Raw genomic sequence first — 23,907 nt, 5'->3', positions numbered from 1 at the left:
GAATTCAGGAAGCCAGTGCTCCCAACGCTGCGTCGGCGTAGGTTTCAAAGGCGCAGGCTGGCGTAGGTGGAAGTTGGCTTGACCCATGCAAACCCATGCAAATGAGGCGTGACCCCATGCAAATGATGGTCCGAGCGCCAGACAAGTACGTTTACCGAACTGCGCATGCGCCGTGACGTGGACGCATCCCCCTGTGCATGCTCACAACCAAGGCGGAACAACTGCCTAAGATACGCTGGAGCAATGCGTACGCCATGAACAGGACATGCAATGCTAACTGTAGGACCTTATATAGACAGGTGTGTGCCCTTCCAAACCATGTCCAATTAACTGAATTTACCACGATGGACTCCAATCAAGTTGAATAAACATCTCAAGGATGATCAGTAGAAACAGGATGCACCTGAACTCAATTTTGAGTGTCATGGCAAAGTCTCTGAATTTTTATTTTTAATACATTTCCAAAATTTGGGGTATTGTTGATAGAATTGTGAGGAAAATAATACATTTACGGTAATCCATTTTAAAATAAGGCTGCAACATAACAACATGTGGAAAAAGTGAAGCGCTGTGAATACTTTCCAGATGCACTGTATATCTTAACAGTTTCCTAAAAGCCTAAATCAGCCAATTTTTGGACAATGAGGAATATTAAAGATTTCTGACAGGTTTTATACATTTTTATGACACCATTGGTTGAGTTGTTTTCCTTACATCCTGTCTTTGTGATGCCTGTACAAATTACCAGGACAGGAAGGTTTTCTTTTTCAAGGTGGAATGTAATGTATAATGACACTTTTTCTGTTGATGTGGTTGTATTGATGAAATGGGAAAAGATTTAATGAAGAAATATAATAATATTGACGGATGTAGACATGTGAAAGAATAAAATAAAAACGTATTAAAAAAAAAAAGATATAAAAAACATTTTCAAAAGTTCTTCTGCTGAAAATATGAGTTTGTTTATGTCTGTGATCCTTTAGGAGAGATTTTTCATCACACGCTGACCTTTTAGGAAGTGAAAGGAGATCTCCACACTCAGGACCTAGACAGCAATGAAAAGCCAACAGAGATTAACCATTCCCTACCAAAAGTAAAACATTTTGGCCCAGATTCACGTAGATAGGCGTAAATATAAGCGGGCGTAGCGTATCGTAGTTACGCTATGCCGCCGCAACTTAGAGAGGCAAGTGCTGTATTCACAAAGCACTTGCGTCTATAGTTACGGCGGCGTAGCGTAAATGTCCCGACGTAAGCGCGCCTAAATCAAATGAGGAACAGGGGGGCATGTTTTATGTAAACTAAGCATGACCCCGCGTAAATGACGCTTTTTTCGAACGGCGCATGCGCGCGCATGCTCAGTATCACGTCGAATTTTCAAATTAAATTATGCCTAGACGACTTGAACGTAACTTACGCAAAGCCCTATTCGTGAACGTTTTACGCAAACGACGGAAAATTTTACGCTGTCCCGACGTCCATACTTAACATTGCGTACGCCTCACTATAGCAGGGGTAACTTTACGCCGGTCCGACGCCTTACGCAAACGACGCATATAGATACGCCGGGCGCACGTACGTTCGTGAATCGGCGTATGTACCTAATTTGCATATTCTGCGCGTAAATCTACGGAAGCGCCACCTAGCGGCCAGCGTAAATATGCAACTAAGTTACGGCAGCTTTAGAGACTTGCGTCAGTCGTATCTAAGCAAAAATCTGACGTATCTTGCTTTCTGGATACAGAAAAAAGATACGCCGGCGCATCATAGAAGTAACGCGGCGTATCAATAGATACGCCAACGTAACTTCTTTGTGGATCTGGCCCTTTGGCTGGAGTTGGGTTTAACCAGAACATGTATAGTCATCTATAGTTTTGCAAATCAAGGCACACATATATTTTATTCTATATTGTGTTAACATCACTTTGTTTGCTTTCTTGCTTTTTTAGGCCTAGCCTCCTTGGTAATCGAGCCTCCTGTGAGTGAAATTGTGCTACAGAATGGGGATCCTCTAATTTTATCATGCTCTGGAAATGGAAATGTGAAATGGAATCTCACAAAAAGTCAACAGAGATTCATTAAACCAGAAAATAACACAGTGAAAATATCACAAGCATCGTACAGAAACACGGGGACATACAAATGCAGCTATACCTCCCCCAATTCCACAGAACAAGCATCAGTGCATGTCTTTGTAAAAGGTAACAAATACTTTGAAAAACAATTGTACAGAGGTATATAGCAAATACTGCTCCAGGATTTACTATGCCACTCATTGATAGCAAAGTCCATTGAAAAATATTTTTGTAAATAGACTTGTATACCTTCGAGTTGTAAAATAAAGATAACTCAACAAATAGTCTCTGAGAAGGTAAATGTTAATAAACAGCAAAAAAAATGTAACTTTATTTCTTTTATGTATTTTGATGTTTAATGCAGTCATTTTAGATGGTATGGGGCAGTATATACAAAATAAACCCGGCTTTTTAGAAACCATTGCAGGTATATAGTGCATGCCATAGAAATGCCTGCAAATCTACAGCAGCTTCTAAAAGCCTTCAGGTAGAAGTGTTGAAGCTTGCCGCTTCCTCATGGGCGTCCGCTCCATAGGGCAAGGGGGGGGGCAATTGACCCCCCCTGGAAAATTAAGAAGGTGTTGAAGAGTGAAGAGCACCGCAGTGACAGGCAGGTTAGAACAGGGAGAGAGAGGTGAGCTGCTGGCCGTGGCATTGCAGGGGGGGGGCGGGGGGTGGTCTGGTATGGGGTGACGCCACAGCACCTGACCAACCAACCCCTTCTCTCGCGGCCGTGGGCTGTCTGAGCGGTCCCGGGCTGGATGTCACACAGGCACAGCGAGCAGAGTGAAGCCGCCTCCCCCCTCCAGTGTTTATGTGTACACAGGGGGAGAGAACCTGCGCTTCCTCACATTCCTAGTCAGCGGACGCCCATGCGCTTCCTCACATTCCTAGTCCTATAAAGCAGTGGTCATCAACCCTGTCCTGCAGGGCCCACTAACAGGCCAGGTTTTATGTATTACCTTGGGGAGATGCAGTCTAGAATACTGCAATCACTAAGGAGCAAATTATATCAGCTGTGATGTATTTCAGTTATCTTGCAAACCTGGCCTGTTAGTGGGCCCTGCAGGACAAGGTTGATGACCACACTGCTATAAAGGATGCAGAAAGGGGTGGGAAAGCTTCAAAAGTGCTAAAGCTTTTCATATCAGAATGGCCTAGCATTCACGAATATCTTAAGGCGGTAATAAAACCAAAAGTGTAATATTCTGCAGCTTATAAATCCTTAGATATGGTGACTGCACTTGTTTTCTTTTTTAGGATTTTTGACCTCTGTTTTCACCTGCCCATCTGACCAGTAACACACCTGCTGTATTAAAGTCCCCCCCACTCTAAATGAAGGAGCAACAGAGACACCTTAGGACAGCAGCATTGTCAATCGGGAGGGAGAGTTAAGTAAGGTACACATTATAAGAAAATCGGGCGAATGTTCGTCCAATTTTTCTTGATGTTTCACAGCAAATCGGGACAGAAAATTCAGAATCGGCTGTCAAAAATTGTGTACACACTATACGAAAATCGTACGAACATTCCGTGGACGAAAATGTTTGCCCAATTTTCCTATAGTGTGTACCCCACTTTAGACACACAAGATTTAGATCTAACTAACTCATTAACCGCATCAGCCCCGGAAGATTTTACACCCTTCCTGACCAGAGCACTTTTTACAATTTGGCACTGCGTCACTTTAACTGACAATTGCGCGGTCATTCAACGCTGTACCCAAAGGAAATTTGCGTCCTTTTTTTCCCACAAATAGAACTTTCTTTTGGTGGTATATGATCACCTCTGCGGCAGTTTTAAAAAAGAGCAACAATTTTGAAAAAATAAATATTTTTTACTTTTTGCTATAATAAATATCCTCAAAATTAAAAAAAAAAAATATATATGTCTTCATTAGTTAAGGCCTATATAAAGTGGCGGCTGGTGCTCAAATTTTTTTTCGGGGGCGCAAACGAAAAAAAAAAAAAAAAAATTGCCGCCTCACTGTGCCCATCAAATGCAGCCACTGTGCCATTAATTGTCACCACTGTGCCATGCCATCAAACACAACCACTGTGCCATGCCATCAAACCCAGTCACTGTGCCATGCCATCAAACGCAGCCACTGTGCCATCAATTGTCACCACTGTGCCATGCCATCAAACGCAGCCACTGTGCCCATCAATTGTCGCCACTGTGCCCTTTAATTGTCACCACTGTGCCCATTGATGCCACTGTGCCCTTTAATTGTCGCCACTGTGCCCATTGATGCCACTGTGCCCTTTAATTGTCGCCACTGTGCCCATTGATGCCACTGTGCCCATTGTCGCCACTGTGCCCAATGTCACCGCTGTGCCCTGTAAAATGCCCCTCCCCCCGGCTGGCACTTACCTTTCTGGGGGTCAGCCATCCTCCTTCCACTTCCCTCGATGTCTTCTCCCGCCCTCGATGACGTTTCAGCCAATCAGGTTACCGGTGGCCAGAACCGGTGAACTTGATTGGCTGAGACGCCTGTCAGTCTTATCCAAGGAACGCACCACCTGTACGTCCCCAGGATAAGCATTCGGGAAGCCAATAGGCACTTCCACACAGCCAACCAGCTCACCATCCGGCCATCTGAATAGTGGGCGGCAGCGCCGAAAATACATAGATTCATGCAGTGCATGAATCTATGTATTTTAGTGGCTGTACGAAAGCCAGAGGGGGCGGCGCTCCGGCGCCCTCTATGGACGAACCGCTACTGCCTATATATATTCTTCTACATATTTTTGGTAAAAAAAATTGCGCAAAAGTTATAGCATCTACAAACTATGGGAAAATTTATGGCATTTTTATTTTATTTTATTTTTTTACTAGTAATGGTGGTGAGACTCACCGATTTTCAGCGATACTGCGACAATGCGAGGGACAGATCGGACACTTTTTTGGGACCATTGACAATTATACAGCGATCAGTGCTATAAAATGCACTGATTACTGGGTAAATGTCACTGGCAGGGAAGGGGTTAACACTAGGGGGCGATCAAGGGGTTAACTGTGTGTTCCCTCAGTGTGTTCTAACTGTATGAGAATGGGAGTGACTAGAAGAGGAGACATATAATGTTTCCTACTTAGTAGAAACAAACAATATGTTTCCTCTTCCCTGACAGCACAGTGATTTTGTGTGTTTACACGCACGAAACCCTGTGCTGGCGCTCTTGCACGTGATCGCGCGTGGCCAGAGGCAATCGTCCCGGCCGGCCACGCGAAGCAGGTCCCCCACCATGCAGCGGCCGCGCACACCCTCTGGTGGCCGAAAAGTCCAAGGACGTACCCGTAAGGCCTTGTACACACGGGCAAACATGTCCGATGAAAACAGTCCGCCGGACCGTTTTCAGCGGACATGCCCGCCCGGAGATTTCTGTATGATGGCTGTACACACGGACATGTACGGTAAGTCTGTACAGACGACCGAACATGTCCGACGGATAGGATTCCAGCGGGCATGTCCTGCCGCAATAAATCTGCGTGAGCCGGTCGGGAACCGTTTAAGCAGTTACAGCAAACAGTTTTGTTCCTTTTTCGGGTAAAGGTTTTACATGAATAAATAAAAGCTAATCATTGTAAGCACCTCTGTCAGTGGTAAATGATTTGTCTCAACCCTCTAATAATAATACAACAGACTTACTGGCATGGTCACCAGGTGTGAATAAAGGAAAGAAAGCCTAAAAAGAAAACGAATGCAGCCACCACATCTAAGCATTGGTAAGGGACAATATAATAAATGTTTACTTTTGGGTTTAATGTGGTTGTAAACCCTCTTGCACCTACAGGTAAGCCTAGATTAAGGCTTACCTGTAGGTGCAAGAAATATCTCCCTACACGGTTAAGGAGATATTTGCAGAAAGGACTGCACCGATGTCTACGGCGCATGCGCGCCATAGACAACAGCGCAGGCGCACTAAGCGTGACGGTTTTATCAATGGGATAATGCCGGAACCGCGAGCATACGCGGAGATCGTGCCAGGAGTGACGTCATCGCCACTCCGGCCAGTCACAGCGACGGAGCGGCGATACACAGAAGGGACTCGTCGGCAACATGGTGGCAGAGGGGAACGAGGAGCGCTTCAGGGGCTTCGATCTCAGGTAAGTCATTCATAATGAGCTAGTATGCTATGCACATTAGCTCATTATGCCTTTCTCTTGCATCCCTTTGCCATGTGCATTTTTTTAAGGCTTTGTTCAAGTGCATTTAGTGGATAAAAACATAAACGATGTATACACAGATACGATATTTCTTTTTTTGGCCAATGCATGTCCATGTCCAAGCATAGCACAGAGGTAAATTGCCCCATATAAATAATAAAAACCAAGCACATGTGTTAAAGTATATATGAACCCTGTAAAACAACCCATTGAGTTTAAAATAGAAATGAAAAGCAAAACATTTATGTATAAATATAGTGGGGCAGATCCACGTACATTGGCGTAATTTTGCGTCGGGCGTAGCGTATCTAAGATACACTACGCCGCCGTAACCTACTTTGTTTTTTTCAAATCCACAAAGAATCGGCGCCGTAAGTTACGACGGCGTAGTGTATCTTTGGCGGCGTAATGGCGCGGCATTCAAATATCTGTGATGGGGGCGTGTTTTATGTAAATACGTTGTGACCCGACGTAAACAACGTTCTTTTTTAACTGCTCATGCGCCGTCCGTGGGGGTATCCCAGTGCGCATGCTCAAAATTAACCCGGAACAAGCCAATGCTTCCGACGGTGACGTCATTCTACGCAAATCCCTATTCGCGAACGACTTAGGCAAACAACGTAAAAATTTCAAATTTCTACGCGGGAACGACGGCCATACTTAACATTGAGTACGCCTCATAATAGCAGATTTAACTATACGCCAGAAAAAGCCAAACGCAAACGACGTAAAAAAAATGCGCCGGCCGGGCGTACATTCGTGGATCGCCGTAACTAGCTAATTTGCATACTCGACGCGGAATTCGAAGGAAACGCCACCTAGCGGCCGACGAAAAATTGCATCTTAGATCCGACGGCGTACTAAGACGTACGCCTCTCGGATCGACCCGAGATGCCGTCGTATCTTGTTTTGAAGATACAAAACAAATATACGACGCAGGAAATTTAAAATTACGCCGGCGTATCAATAGATACGCCGGCGTAATTCTTTTGTGGATCTGCCCCAAAAACTTTACACACACTTTTTACCCTTTTTTTTTATAAGTGAGCACATACCCATACGTTCTCAGCTGCATAAGGAGCTCAGAGAGCTGGAAGAGGAGAAACAGCAGTACTCCAAGTGAATGGCTGTGCAGGGAGGATGTTTCAGCACAAGTCTGATGCTTACATTAGCTCCCAGCACAGCAAGAAAACTGACCACGCCTAGCTCTCATGCCTAGTGTAGTCAGTTTTTAATAGGAAAGCAGAGGGATTGGCAGGAACACCAGGAATTTCACAGAGAGGAGGCAAAATAAAGAGAACGGGATACTTTTTCATACAAGTACATGGTACAGCAGGCACATATCAGAAATATGAAAAGCTGTGTTTACATTTTCTTTAACCTGCTTAAAAAGTCATGACGTTGACACCAAGTTATCTTTATCTGTTCTTTAGATGCCTCAAATGTGTGGAACACATTGGCAAACACAGTACGTGTCGCTGAAGATGAAAATGCTCTTCTTCCATGTCTGATAACAGATCCATCTATACATGAAATATCGCTAATAACTTTAGAAGGTCTAAGGAACAAAAAAACACCATTTGACCCTAAGAAAGGATTCACTATCCACAAAGTTCAGTTGACTGATAAAGGAGAATATTTGTGTCGGGCTGTTGTGAATGGGTTGAACAAAGACTCAAAAATTAAGCTAGTAGTCAATGCAGGTAAGTTGGGAATTCCATTTTGAGTTATTTAGGCAAGATCCAAGGAATAGTATGGGAGATAAAATGTAAAGTAGAAAAATTCTTCCTTTTTTTAGGTAGATTCCAATTGGCGTATTTACTTTATAGTATACAGTGGAACCTCGGGTTACGAGCAACAATGCGTTCCAGGAGAATGCTTGTCATCCAAAGCGCTCGCATATCAAAGCGAGTTTCCCATAGAAGTCAATGGAAACAAAGATAATTTGTTCAGCATTGACTTCTATGGCATGCAATACCGCAGGTGGCCAGAGGTGGGGAGAGCCGGAGAGCCTCGGAAATACTCGGGGACAGCGCGGCTGATTTCGAAAACCCTCAGAAAGGTTCGGAAACACTCGGGAACTGAGTATTCCCAAGTGTTTCCAATATTTCCAAGTGATTCTGAGAATTTTTGAACGGCTCCAAACCGTTCCGAATGTCACCGGCGCCCCCACACCTCTGGCCAAATGCGGTAATGCACACCCCATTAGCTTGAATTTTACTCGTTATGTGAAACATCACTCGCAAACTGAGTATTAATATAAAAAAAATAGTTGCTCGTCTTCCACTGTATATAACTGTATAGCATATGTCTGGCTACTAGTAAGGAACTAAGCCAATGGAACAAATGGAAATTCTGCTTCAAGACAATACAGTGTCAGCCTCTGAACCAGCAAGCTTTTCTTGAGACACAACGCATTCATACCTCACATCTACTCAGGGCCAGTTCACACCATAGAAACGGAGTCCGGATGCGTTCCGGATGCTTTTCTGCATGCGCGTTCTTGACTAGTTTTTTGATGTGTTCCAGTGCGTTTTTAATGCAGTCAAGTGCTTTTTTTCCCCTTCGTTTTTTCTTAACCCTAAGGGCCAGTTGACACCAGACGCAGTTTCGTGCGCATTTTTCCTGCACTAAAAATGCATGCATACTGTTTTCCATGTATTCCAATGTCTCTAGTTCACACCATGCAGTCAGTTTCCGGTCAGTTTCCAGTGCAGACTGTATTGGTGCAGAAAAAAACGTAACTGCACGGAACTGCATCTGGTGTGAACTGGCCCTAAATAAGGGCATGTGTGTTCCAGTGCGTTTTTGGTGCATTTCAGCGCGTTTTTTTTTTGTGTTTTTACAGCGTTCCAGCACAGTCCAGTGCAGGAAAAATGCAGCATGTTTTTTCTGGAACTGAAACTGCAAGCAATGGTGTGAACTATGCAGTGGCTTCACTAGGGTTGGTGTCACCCGGTGCGGTAAAACATGGTGTCACTCCCCCTCTGTCTAGGCTGCCCAGCACCAAGCAAGCAGCGCATGGGGCGCACCCCAAACCAGCCCCTGTAAATGATAGTATAGGGCAGTATAGTGGCAGGTTAGGGTAGTATAGAGTGGTATAGTGGCAGGTTGGTGTAGTGGGGTGGTATAGGACAGGTTAAGGTGGTATAGGGCATGTTGGGGTGATATAGGGTAGTTTGGGGTTGTATAGGGCAAGTTAGGGTTGCATAGGTTGGGGTGGTATAGGGCAAGTTAGGGTGGTACAGGGCAGGTTGGGGTGGTATAGTGCAAGTTAGGGTGGCATAGGGCAAGTTGGGATGGCATGGGAAAGGTTTGGGTGGTACTAGGCACGTTAGGGTGGCATTGGGCAGGTTGGGGTGGTATAGGGCAAGTTATGGTGGCATAGGGCAGATTGGGGTGGTACAGGGCAAGTTAGGGTGGCACAGGGCAAGTTGGGGTGGCATGGAAAAAGTTTGGGGTGGTACAGGGCAGGCTGGGGTGGTACAGGGCAGGCTGTGGTGGCACAGGGCAGGCTGGGTGGTACAGGGCTGTTTGGGGGGTACAGGGCTGTTTGGGGGGGTACAGGGCAGGCTGGGGTGGCACAGGGCAAGTTGGGGTGGCATGGGAAAGTTTGGGGTGGTACAGGGCAAGCTGGGGTGGTACAGGGCAGGCTGTGGTGGCACAGGGAAGGCTGGGGTGGTACAGGGCAGGCTGGGGTGGTACAGGGCTGTTTGGGGGGGTACTGGGCAGGCTGGGGTGGTATAGGGCTGTTTGGGGTGGTACAGGGCAGGCTGGGGTGGTACAGGGCAGGCTGGGGTGGCATAGAGCAGACTGGGGTGGTACAGGGCAGGCTGGGATTGCACAGAGCAGGCTGGGCATGTCAGCTAAAAAAAAAACAAAAAAAAACGGGATGGTGTCACCGCTCTAGCGGGTGTCACCCGGTGCGGACCGCACCCCCCTAGCAACGCCTCTGGAGTTGCCATTGAAACCCATATAACCTACTTTCTATGCGTTTTTGATGCAGGGAAAAAAACACACTGGACCACTGGAGTGGTGTGAACTGGCTCTCAAAGCATTCTTGTTCCAATATCCAGTTTTCGTTAAGAGAGGTGTGCACACTCATAGACTCCAGCTCCACAGACTCTTTGTTTTAATCTTACTACCTGTTACAACAGTTGTGAAATATGTCTAATGAGCACCAAGGTCAGACACAATGGAGTTAATTTACTAAAGCTGAACAGTGCAAAATCTGGCGCAGCTCTGCATAGAAACCAATCAGCTTCCAGATTTTTTATTTTTTTTTGTCAAAGATTAATGGAACAAGCTGAAGTTAGAAGCTGATTTGCTACCATGCACAGCTGCACCAGATTTTGCACTCTCCAGTTTTAGTAATCAGTACTAAGTAGCACACCTGGTCTGATGCACCCCTCTCTTTTTCTGCAATAGTCTGTGTTTGGACAATTAGGAAAAGGGGTGTGGATTGTACTATGTCAGCATAATGGATGGGGTAGCATTTTCACTGAGGGGGCAAAAATTCACAAATGTTATAGCGATAGTTAATCCCGCTTGGTAATTTTTACCTACAGGTAAGCCTGTAGGTAAAATGAATACCTCCTAAATTTGCAAGTTTAGGAGATATTCACCCAGGATTGCAGCCATACCTTGCCAGGCTTTCAAAGCTTTGTGCCAGAATGGACTCCTGCACGCACTAGCGGGAGCGACGTCATTGCAGGACCTGCCCAATCAAATAGCTGGCGTGCATAAACCCGGAAGAGGTGAGTGTTTCATAATGTTTCATAATGTGCTAGTATGCGATGCATACTAGCACATTATGCCATTGCCTTGCAGGTTTTTTTTTTTTTTTTTACAACAGCAGCGGTTTATAACCGCTTTAACAAGGGAGGGGGGGGCGAGTACATAAATCTACAGCAGACAACAATGCGTGAAAGTAACTTATGTCCTTTGTCAAACACTAAATACAGCCCCGTCGCTACAGGACAGGCAAAACAAACAATTGCTTGGGGCCCCGAGCTGGCCTGGGGCCCTCAACTTCCCCTTCCCAGGCTGTAGCGTGACCGAGCTCCTCTTCCTTCCACCTGGAGTCCTGTCAGTCTGACCGGGTACCGCGCGTGGTACAGGAGAATTAGTTTCCTGTTCCTGGCCGGACTGACAGGAAATGCACACTGAGTGCTCACTTCCTTTCAGTCCGGCCGGGAAGACAGGAAACTGAATCTCCTGTACCACGCGCGGTACCCGGCACTATCTGATACGGGACTGGGAAAGAGGCAGGGGGAAGAGAAGCTTGGCCACGCTACAGCGGCAGACTACAGGGAAGAACGGGAGGTAAGAATAGAAAAATTAATTAGTGTAGCGTTAACGTAGGCTTTGCATGCGGGGGGGGTGCTTGGGGGCCCCCCATTTTGCTTGGGGCCCCCAAATTCCTTCAAACGGCCCTGAATATATATATATATATATATATATATATATATATATATATATATATATATACAGTGGAACCTCGGATTACGAGTATAATCCGTTCCAGGAGAATGCTCGTAATCCAAAGTACTCGCATATCAAAGCGAGTTTCCCATTGAAGACCATGGAAACTAAAATAATTTATTCCGCCTTGACTTCAATGGCATGCAATACCGGCCAGAGGTGGGGAGGCGTCAGAGAGTAGTGGAAATAGCCAGAAAGGCCCAAGGACAGCATGGCTAACCTCGGCAAACCTCGGAAAGGCTTGGGAACTGAGTATTTCCGTGTCTTTCCAAGTCTTTCTAAACATTTCAGAACGGCGCCGCTGGGCTCCGGCGCACCCCCACCTCAGGCCAAATGTGGTACTGCACACCGCTTTGGCCTGAATCCTTCTCGTATTGCGAGACAACACTCGCAAACCGAGTTAGGATTTTTTTTAAATACAGTGCTCGTATTGCGAAATGCTCTTTAACCACGTTACTCACAATCCGAGGTTCCACTATATGTGTGTGTATATACAGTGGAACCTCGGATTACGAGCATAGTCCGTTCCAGGAGTATGCTCGTAATCCAAAGTACTCACATATCAAAGCGAGTTTTCCCATTCAAGTCAATGGAAACAAAAATAATTTGTTCCGCATTGACTTCAATGGGATGCAATAGCGAATGCAGCCCGAGTTGGGGGGGGGGGGCGACAGAGAAGGCTCAAGGACACTTCGGCTTGGCTCCTGCGCCCCCATATCTCAGGCCAAATGAGGTACTGCAGGCCAATGTTCAACTTTTCCCGGCTCCTGCGCCCCCGTACATCAGGCCAAATGAGGTACTGCAGGCCTATTTTTGGCTCTGCTCGGCTTCTGCGCCCCCATACCTCAGGCCAAATGAGGTACTGCAGGCCTATTTAGCTTGAATTCTGCTCATCTCACAAACCGAGTCAGAATAAAAAAATAAAAAAAGTTGCTCGCAAATCAAAATGCTCTCAAACCAAGTTACTCTTAAACCGAGGTTCCACTGTACACATATACAAAGTATGCATGCCAAATACATTTCACTATCTTGGCAGTCCTACTAATGCCATGTTTAATTATCAATTAATGTTTAAATTAAATATTAATTCAAATATGAATTAATAATTACCATGTTTGAAATGAGCTTTGTATTCAAATTTTGGTTATGATGGCTCTGCAACAAAAATTAAAACTGTTGATTTATTTCTTAGTGCCGAAGGAGCCCCCATCTGTCGCTCTGTCATCATTGGAGAATATCAGAATCCAAGGAGAAGTCTTCGAGATCACATGCACCTCGATTAGCACTATCAGGGCCTCTGAGATCAAATGGGAACACACAATCAAAAATGTAATTAAAAAAATGTTTTGTTATATGATCAGCTTAAGTAGAAAAAATAAATTGTAATTAACTATTTATCTTCTAAAGGTAACAGCAAACGTAACATATGATATAGACGAAAATACTTGGATTAGTGTTTCCACCTTACGAATTCCGAAGATAGACTTCAGCGACAGTGGAGACTACACGTGTATTGGAGACGTCAAAGGGAAATCCAACAGAGCTTCAGCCAACCTTCGAGTTATAGGTACTGCAACAGTAAAGCTGCCATTGTCAAATTACAGCAAATGCTTAAAACTAGTCCTCCCAAGATGGAGATTTCACTGGAGAGTGCTGTGACCGGCACATCTTTTATAACATATTGCAATCCCAACAAGACCCCATCGTCTTTCTACAGTAATACTTTGGGGTTGATTTACTAAAACTGGAGAGTGCAAAATCTGCTGCAGCTCTGCATAGAAACAAGTCAACTTCTATTTTATTTTATTTTTGTCAAGCTTAACTGAACAAACTGAAGATTGAAGCTGATTAGCTACCAAGCACAGCTGCACCAGATTTATCAATCTCCAGTTTTAGTATATCAACCCCTTCATGTTGTTTGGCTATGTACATAGACATCAAAGACTCCAAAGACATGCTGGTAGGTAAATTGGATCTTGTCCAAATTGGCCCAGTATATATATGCATATCTGTGTGTATGACTGTGTGTCCCAAGCGTGTCGAGATCCTAGGGGGTAAAATTACCGCACCAGCCAATCAGACACTGGCTGGAAAAAGCACCTAGAGGCGATTCAGTTTGCATGTGTAGCGCTATACAAGTCATTCATTCATTCAAAGTATAATCAGACACATATGGGTTGATGTACTAAAGGCAACATGTTGTTCACTTTGCAAGGAAATGTATCCCCTAGATCAAGGGTGCCACAGGCCACAATGAGCGGAGCGGGCAGATGACAGGTCCGTGTCCACTCTGCATATGCAGAGCAGACACAGGCCCAGCCCGCTATACTCTATGGGCCCTCCTATCTGAGGGCCCATAGAGGTCCCCTTCTGTTTTTTGTGGATCGGATTGGAGATATTTGCCGCTCTATAGAGGTGAATGGAGGGTCCAATTGGATCCACCTGAAAAACAGACAGGCGGACCTGATCGGAACGATCATGCAAAAAGGGTCCAAGGCTGCTTTCACACTGATGCACTGCGGTTTACCTGCACCTCAATTTTCACTTGTTCCTCAGGATTCTTACAGGTATCGCTGGTTGTTGCTGTTCCCCAGGCAGGTATGGCTGCTGGCTGCTGCTGGCTGTCCTCCAGGGCTGGTACTGCTGGCTAGTACTGCTGGCAGATAATTCTGGCTGGTACTGCTGGTGGATATTGCTGGTGGGTACTGCTGTCTGGTACTGCTGGCGGTTACTGCTGGTGGGTACTGTTGCTGGGTACTGCTGGCAGGCACTGTTGCTGGGTACTGCTGGTGGGTCCACCTGAAAAACAGACAGGAGGACCCGATTGGACCAATCATGTGAAAGGGCCTAAGGCTGCTTTCACACTGATGCACTGCGTTTTCTTGCACCTTAACTGATCTCAGTCTTCACTTCTTCCTCAGGATTAATGCAGGTATCGCTGGCTTCTGCTGTCCCGCAGGTGGGTATGGATGGTGGCTGCTGCTGGTTGTCCTCCAGGGCTGATATAGCTGGCTGGTACTGCTGGTGGAAATTGCTGGCAGATACTGCTGACTGGTACTGCTAGTGGGTACTGTTGCTGGGAACTGCTGCCTGGTACTGCTAGTGGGTACCTTTGTTGTGTACTGCTGATGGGTTCTGTTGCTGAGTACTGCTGGTGGCTACTGTTTCTGGATACTGCTGGCAGGTAACGATGCTGGGTACTTCTGGTGGGTACTGTTGCTGGGTACTGCTGGCGGGTACGGTTGCTGGGTACTGTTGCCATCCCTGAGCATCAGTGTGACAGAAGCTGGTGCTGGAGAAAGCATGCAGCTGCAGTAGAGAGCAGAGTAAATGCTTCCTGTACCGCTCCTGTCACAGGCAGAGTGCATTTGGTATCACTCCGCCCGTGACATGAGCCAGCGCTATACAGGAAGCATCGGCTCTGCTTCTACTAGGTGCCAGTGTTCTGCCAAAATCTCCAACCACATCACTTCCGGTGACTCTCCAGCACCAATAATTGGAGGTTTCGATGAGTTGCCTGTTTTGACAGAACAACGGCAGCGTATACAGTAGGGTATATGACGTGTTGGCTGTTTTAACAGAACAACGAGTAAGGAGGAAAAAAGCTGTTTCTGCCTTGGAGGCGGCCATGTCGTTGGATAGTATCGGACGGACTAAAAGTCCACTCATTATATGGAGAAGTGTATAGGCTGCCACTGTTCTGTGAAAACTCTTCAAAATCTCCAATTATTGGTGCTGCAGAGTCACGAGATTTTAGCGAGTTGGAGTTTTTGGTAGAACACCAGCTCCGTTCTTTACACTGATCATGATGCTCGAGGATGACAGGTCAGGAACCCGTGATCTGGGCTTGCCAACCCACCATCTAAGAGCAGGAGGTGGCGGCCACAGCAGAGGGTGCCACGGGCCAGCGGTTGGGCACCCACGCCCTAGATTAATGGATGTGGTTAAAATTCATTTTGCAAAGGATACCCAATCATAAGGAAGGGAATAAAAAAAAAAGCAGTAATGGATAATGGACCGGCACATCTTTTATAACATATTGCAATCCCAACAAGACCCCATCGTCTTTCTACAGTAATACTTTGGGGTTGATTTACTAAAACTGGAGAGTGCAAAATCTGCTGCAGCTCTGCATAGAAACAAGTCAACTTCTATTTTATTTTATTTTTGTCAAGCTTAACTGAACAAACTGAAGATTGAAGCTGATTAGCTACCAAGCACAGCTGCACCAGATTTATCAATCTCCAGTTTTAGTATATCAACCCCTTCATGTTGTTTGGCTATGTACATAGACATCAAAGACTCCAAAGACATGCTGGTAGGTAAATTGGATCTTGTCCAAATTGGCCCAGTATATATATGCATATCTGTGTGTATGACTGTGTGTCCCAAGCGTGTCGAGATCCTAGGGGGTAAAATTACCGCACCAGCCAATCAGACACTGGCTGGAAAAAGCACCTAGAGGCGATTCAGTTTGCATGTGTAGCGCTATACAAGTCATTCATTCATTCAAAGTATAATCAGACACATATGGGTTGATGTACTAAAGGCAACATGTTGTTCACTTTGCAAGGAAATGTATCCCCTAGATCAAGGGTGCCACAGGCCACAATGAGCGGAGCGGGCAGATGACAGGTCCGTGTCCACTCTGCATATGCAGAGCAGACACAGGCCCAGCCCGCTATACTCTATGGGCCCTCCTATCTGAGGGCCCATAGAGGTCCCCTTCTGTTTTTTGTGGATCGGATTGGAGATATTTGCCGCTCTATAGAGGTGAATGGAGGGTCCAATTGGATCCACCTGAAAAACAGACAGGCGGACCTGATCGGAACGATCATGCAAAAAGGGTCCAAGGCTGCTTTCACACTGATGCACTGCGGTTTACCTGCACCTCAATTTTCACTTGTTCCTCAGGATTCTTACAGGTATCGCTGGTTGTTGCTGTTCCCCAGGCAGGTATGGCTGCTGGCTGCTGCTGGCTGTCCTCCAGGGCTGGTACTGCTGGCTAGTACTGCTGGCAGATAATTCTGGCTGGTACTGCTGGTGGATATTGCTGGTGGGTACTGCTGTCTGGTACTGCTGGCGGTTACTGCTGGTGGGTACTGTTGCTGGGTACTGCTGGCAGGCACTGTTGCTGGGTACTGCTGGTGGGTCCACCTGAAAAACAGACAGGAGGACCCGATTGGACCAATCATGTGAAAGGGCCTAAGGCTGCTTTCACACTGATGCACTGCGTTTTCTTGCACCTTAACTGATCTCAGTCTTCACTTCTTCCTCAGGATTAATGCAGGTATCGCTGGCTTCTGCTGTCCCGCAGGTGGGTATGGATGGTGGCTGCTGCTGGTTGTCCTCCAGGGCTGATATAGCTGGCTGGTACTGCTGGTGGAAATTGCTGGCAGATACTGCTGACTGGTACTGCTAGTGGGTACTGTTGCTGGGAACTGCTGCCTGGTACTGCTAGTGGGTACCTTTGTTGTGTACTGCTGATGGGTTCTGTTGCTGAGTACTGCTGGTGGCTACTGTTTCTGGATACTGCTGGCAGGTAACGATGCTGGGTACTTCTGGTGGGTACTGTTGCTGGGTACTGCTGGCGGGTACGGTTGCTGGGTACTGTTGCCATCCCTGAGCATCAGTGTGACAGAAGCTGGTGCTGGAGAAAGCATGCAGCTGCAGTAGAGAGCAGAGTAAATGCTTCCTGTACCGCTCCTGTCACAGGCAGAGTGCATTTGGTATCACTCCGCCCGTGACATGAGCCAGCGCTATACAGGAAGCATCGGCTCTGCTTCTACTAGGTGCCAGTGTTCTGCCAAAATCTCCAACCACATCACTTCCGGTGACTCTCCAGCACCAATAATTGGAGGTTTCGATGAGTTGCCTGTTTTGACAGAACAACGGCAGCGTATACAGTAGGGTATATGACGTGTTGGCTGTTTTAACAGAACAACGAGTAAGGAGGAAAAAAGCTGTTTCTGCCTTGGAGGCGGCCATGTCGTTGGATAGTATCGGACGGACTAAAAGTCCACTCATTATATGGAGAAGTGTATAGGCTGCCACTGTTCTGTGAAAACTCTTCAAAATCTCCAATTATTGGTGCTGCAGAGTCACGAGATTTTAGCGAGTTGGAGTTTTTGGTAGAACACCAGCTCCGTTCTTTACACTGATCATGATGCTCGAGGATGACAGGTCAGGAACCCGTGATCTGGGCTTGCCAACCCACCATCTAAGAGCAGGAGGTGGCGGCCACAGCAGAGGGTGCCACGGGCCAGCGGTTGGGCACCCACGCCCTAGATTAATGGATGTGGTTAAAATTCATTTTGCAAAGGATACCCAATCATAAGGAAGGGAATAAAAAAAAAAGCAGTAATGGATAATGGAAATCAGCAGAGCTTCACCTCATTTACTAATCTCTGGGTAAACGCCCTTGCAAAGTGAACATTTCCTTTCAAAATTAACATTCTATTTTCCTTTAGTAAATCAACCCCATAGACACAATCTAATTATCTGCCACCCCAGATATATAAGCTTGTTGGATATCCCATTTGTAAATTGGATGGAAAAATGGGAATCTCACCATATCCCCATCAACACAGTCAGTGTTGATAATGGAATGCCTCCCTCAACACTATTGTATTATGCTGGCAGGGGGGCTCACATAGCCTTCCTGGCCGGCAAAATACAATGGTTTCTGCTAGCTGCTGGCAGTTATATGTAAAAAATCCAACAGACTGGTTGTACCCAAGTCGATCGATGGATTGAAAATGTATTTCTTGCCATAAATACAAACACTTTTCCTAAACTCCTATATATGAAATAAAGCCTAGGTAAAATATCACATAATCACTGCATACCAGGGGCATTGTGGGTGTTTTACATTACTAAAGACTGTAGAGAGTGTATTCCTTTCAATCAGGTGGACTGTGCATGGTGGAGTTTAAGTAAGAAGAGATCATGAGTCAGTACATATACATTGTACATTCACATCTGTCCCTACCCTCAAGGAGATTACAATCTAAGGTCCCCTACATAGTAAGTCCCCTACATATATAGTAAGTTATATAGTAAGTCCCCTACATATGAACGAGTTCCGTTCCAAGAGCATGTTCGTAAGTCCAACCCAACCAACCCAATAAAACACACACAAAATCCATGGGAAAAAAAGGTTGAAAATAAAGATAAAGTACTTTATACAGTAAAGTACACAAAAGCACAACCAATTGGACAAAGAATCTTTGAAAGTTTGCAACTTGAAAGTTTGTATGTAGGGGACTAACTGTATGTAAATTGGTGGTTTTTACTTCTACCACAGATGGTAGAAGAAGGCTGTGGGCAATTCAAGGTTTATTGTGACTTATTGCCTATTGTACACCTGGGGAGATCAAACAGCAATGTTATTTTGTAATCTTTACTTGGGTAACGGGCAAGCTTGGTCCATATGGTCAGAAAGAGTTGACAGTATGATATTTAGTTCTCGCTTCTCACTGTGATTCCCGTTGTTATATAGGACTAGCAAAGTATGTAAGCATACGAACTGTAACTACTTAAAAAAACATTTTTTTTAGACCAAATTATTAAAGTTAAGCAAAAGGATACAAGAGAGTGGTAAATGTAAGGGAAGCCTAAACTTTAAAGCAACAGGTTCACTTTAATGTAGCTTTCACCATATGTTTATAGCAGCAACAACAACAACAACCACCCCGCTTACAGCTTATAGGAGGGGCAGCACAGTGGCTAAGTAGTTAGCACTTCCACCTGGCAACACTAAGATCATCAGTTCAAATCCCAACCACGGCACTACCTGCCTGGAGTCTGCATGTTCTCCCTGCCCGGGTTTCCTCCCACACCTCAAAGACATGCTGGTGGGAAAATTGGCCTTAGTATGTGCATGTATGAAATGTGAGTTAGGGACCCTAGACTGTAAGCTCCTTGAGGGCAGGGACTGATATGAATGCACAATATACCGGTAATGCGCTTTGTAAATTGACAGCGCTATATAAGTACCTATAATAAATAATATAGTGAGCAGGTAATTTAGCACAGTTCAGACAAAAGAAGTCAAGATCTCCCACTTCGCTGGCCATAACAACCTAATAAAACTCCCTAAAACATGAAAAACAAACATAACATTCAAAGAATAGGGAAGGAGAAATGCATTTGTTTCACTAGTTCTTTGGAAAAATAGGTGTTTAATGGATACTTTTTGGCCTTAGTATTACATCAGGATATCCCATTGTGGCTAATATGTGATGTCAAAATCTAACCTTGAAAATAGTCACTTAGTAGCCACATTACCTGCAATCAAATGTCCAGTAGCTATACATTAATAGGGCAACTATTCTCTAAGTTGTGTTTTTGTGTCTAACACAGTAAAACAGTGTTTTTGCGTCTCTTTTATTTCAGAAAAAGGTTTCATTAATATTGACACTCCAGAAGAAAGAAATATTTCATTGTACATTGGTCAGTCTGTGGCACTGACAGTCATGATCGAAGCATATCCCAATGTTCTATCCTGGAAATGGGTACATCACACTTCTGACAATGCGCCGAATGTTTCTACTCAAAAAGATCTGCTGCCCAATGGAACTTACAGGTTTGACTTTGGAGAGATTTTTTCGTAGCCTGATATTTATTAATATTTACTCCAAAGGTCAGTTTGTATAACTGACATATCTCATAAAACCCAGTCCGCCATGATAATATGGTTGCACAGCTCCTTATCAAGACCCACAGACAGTTGAACTCACCAAGAATACATAAGTACTATGTAGTGTACTGGGATACTAGTGTCCTTACAAATGTTGTCTTTCTGGTTTCCAGAAGGTTATAGGCTGTTCTGTGTCCTAGCCTTTGCATCTATGGCAGGGTGATCCTAATCAGGCTAGCACAATATAGCCAAACAGTCGAATGGGTAAGGACTGAAATAGAATATTATTAAACACAAAGGTACACAGTGGAACACACCAACTCAAGCAGCCTGAAGCCTGGCTAGTAAAAAATAAATACAAATGTTTTTTTTTGTTTTTAGTGCAGAAGGATTAGAACCTCGTCCAGGTTTTCATGGCAATCTGTGTCCATCACTATTATAAGAACACTTCCCAAAGGGCTCACAGACAACACTAAACATGATTTTCCTTAGCAGAGTGTGGAAAGGTTAGAACCACTGGATCTTTTGCTGTCTGTCAGTGGCGGCTGGTGCTCAAATTTATTTGGGGGGCGCAAACAAACTGAAACAAAAAACATCATTGGTCGCCACTGTGCCCATTAAACACAGCCACTGTGCCGATTAAACGCAGCCACTGTGCTCATCAAACACCGCCAGTTTGCCCCCAAATGCAGTCAGTTTGTCCCCAAATGCAGCCAGTTTGCCCCCTCAAATGCAGCCAGTTTGTGCCCCCAAATGCAGCCAGTTTCCCCTCAGCCGGCACTTACCTTCCTCGGGTCAGAGCCATCCTCCTCCACGGTCCCTCCGCTCCCTCGATGTCTTCTCCCGTCCTCGATGTCGCTTCAGCCAATCAGGTGACCGGTAACCAGACCCGGTGCACCTGATTGGCTGAGAGGTGGGTCAGTGTTAGGGAAGCGATTCCCTAACACAGCATGATTTAAACGGGGAACACACAGCGCGTCCTCTGTTTAACTATTTGGAAGCCGATGGCTCTAATCAGGCACTTCCAAAACACACCCACCGCTGTTAGTCAGATGTCTGGCGCTCAACAGGGGTCCGGACACCTGAATAGTGGGCGGCAGCGGCGACAATAGATATATTCATGCAATGCATGAATATATCTATTGTTGAGTGACGGGTGCGTGCAGGAGAGAGGGGGCGGCGCTCCTGCACCCACTATGGACGCACCGCCACTGCTGTCTGTTTCTCTATTCGGGACATTTCTTCTTAAGTGAACCCTTTAGGAGTTAAAAAAAAAGTGGTAGAGCATTGAACACTTCCTTAGATTTTTTGGATGGACTGGAGAATGTTTAGAACCTGTGTCAGGCTTGTTTTGCTGTGTGTGTTTTTATAGTCCTATCAGGATGTCACAGAGAAAAGCTATAAGACATCCTTCCAAAAGAAAAAGAGGCTAAGGCCCTTTCCACATGAGATGGCTCTGTTGGAGTCTGCCTGCTTAGCAGGAAATGTATCTGCTGATCCCTGCTATACAGACGGATGACTGGTTTGTTTCTGCTCTGCTTATGCATAGTGGACCCAGACACTGCCCACTGTCCTTTATGGGCTCCGCCTGTCCGTTTACACCCAACCGCAAATTTGGTATTATTTTATTCCAGATCATTTATACATTTATAATTTTTTTTTACTCTTTAAGGAGCACAAGCACTTTGACTCTAAACCGAATCCAGGAAAATGAAGAAGGGACCTATACCTTTCATGCAGCCAATTCACAGGCCAAAGCTTCTTTGTCCTTCAAAATAGCCCTGTACAGTAAGTAACCCAGCAAGCATTGTCAAATAAGATCTGTTCTGTAACTGATGATGAGGATAAAAGGCTGGCATGACTCTACCTTCAGTCCTGCTGAGAGTATTTTCTTAAAAAAAACAGTAAATTAAACTTAAAAAAAAAAAAGTATCACAGACAGTACTCAATTGTTTCTGTCACAAGTGCACTGATATGGCTACTATCACCTCAAGCAAGGTGTAAAGAGACGTTGACTATTCAGGAATTCTGTCCTTAATCTCTTTGCTTATATCTTCACTCATATGCTATATGACCAAATGTTTGTGGACAACCCTCCAAATTATTGGGTTCTGATGTTTCCAGTAAGGGTATAGTTAAAGTGATTATAAAGGCAGAAGGTTTTTAATCTTAATGCATTCTTAATGCATTCTAAGCCTTCTGTCAGCCCCTCTAATGCTTACCTGAGATCTCTCTCTATCCAGCGATGTTGTAGGATCGTCTCGGCTGCCCGGGACTCCCCTCATTGGCTGAGACAGCAGCGCGGCACTATTGGCTCCCACTGCTGTCAATCAAAGCCAGTCAGCCAATGAGAAGAAAAAGGGGACTGGGCCAGGCCAGGTGGCAGCTGCGAGTCTGAATGGATACATGGAGATGCAGCTCGACTCGGGTGCCCCCATAGCAAGCTGCTTGCTGTGGGGGTCACTCGTCAGGAGGGAGGGGCGAGGAGAGCCGAAGAGGGAACCGATAAGGGGGGGATCTGGGTTGCCCTGAGCAAATCCACTGCACAGAGCAGGTAAGTATAACATGTTTGTTATTTTTGTTACAAAAAAAAACAAGACTTTACAATCACTTTAATGCTACAGCATACACATTTTTTGTGACAACAATTTAAGGAAGTCCCTTTTCTGTTCCAGAATGACGGTGCCCTTTTTACAAAGCCAAGTCTGTAAAAACATAGTCTGAGCACAAATTCCAACAGAAATTCCAAAATCTTGTGGAAAGCATTCCTAAAGCCTAGTACACATGGGCCAAATGTCTGGCAGCATCGGCCGATTCAATAAAAAACAGAGGACATTCAGCCTGTTTGTATGGGAACGAGTCCTACAGAAGCCAACCAGCTTCTGTCGAAAGCTCATGACCAAAAAAAGGTCTGCCGACCAGCTCCCATTTGGTGCTCTCAGCCAATGGCTGTGAGCACTGACTGAAGTGTTCTGCAACAGGGGCAGTCCCCCTGTCAGACAGAGGTGTCCCTAGGGGGGGGCCAGAGGGGGCCCTGACCCCCCCCAACATCATGCTGTGCCCCACCATGTGCCCCCCAATTTTTGTATTTTGCTCCCCGAGAGGGAGAGCATCCCCAGTCAGCTCTGCGGGGGATTCCTCCCCCTCCCTGTGCTCGCCGATGCTGCATAATGCGAGCGCTCACACAACCAGATATTCTAGCCTGGACCGTGTTTAAGTGTGTGCACTGCAGACTGCAGTACACTGTAATCACTGAACTACATTATCTCCATCCCTTCTCTCCCCCCATCTGTCTCCCTCCCCCTCTCCTGTTCTTTCAAAACATTCACAATTTACTCTCACTTTCAGTTAGGCAGATAATATACGGTGCAAATTTCTTTCCTGCATCCACAGATTGCAGGAAAGAAACTTGCATGATTCCCCCATCAACAGACAGTGGTGACAGGGGAATATCCCTCCTGCCCAGCAATTATATTCTCCTGACAAACAGTGATTATCACTAGTGGCTATACAGCAACCACTAGTGATAATTATAAGAGA

General features: G+C 45.5%; 1 protein-coding gene across 1 annotated transcript in view; it reads left to right on the top strand.

Moving 5' to 3' along the window:
• CSF1R (colony stimulating factor 1 receptor) overlaps window positions 1-23,907 on the top strand; it is a 125,978-nt gene that overhangs the window by 57,277 nt on the left and 44,794 nt on the right. The window contains exons 2-7 of the mRNA XM_040345011.1: window positions 1,950-2,201; window positions 7,676-7,945; window positions 12,919-13,055; window positions 13,134-13,293; window positions 20,124-20,313; window positions 22,040-22,155. Of these exons, the coding sequence (XP_040200945.1) occupies window positions 1,950-2,201; window positions 7,676-7,945; window positions 12,919-13,055; window positions 13,134-13,293; window positions 20,124-20,313; window positions 22,040-22,155 (1,125 nt within the window). The remainder of the gene's footprint in view (window positions 1-1,949; window positions 2,202-7,675; window positions 7,946-12,918; window positions 13,056-13,133; window positions 13,294-20,123; window positions 20,314-22,039; window positions 22,156-23,907) is intronic.

The sequence above is a fragment of the Rana temporaria genome, chromosome 3 (assembly GCF_905171775.1).
Source record: "Rana temporaria chromosome 3, aRanTem1.1, whole genome shotgun sequence".
Classification (NCBI taxonomy): domain Eukaryota; kingdom Metazoa; phylum Chordata; class Amphibia; order Anura; family Ranidae; genus Rana; species Rana temporaria.
This window is presented reverse-complemented; position numbering and strand designations above follow the sequence as displayed.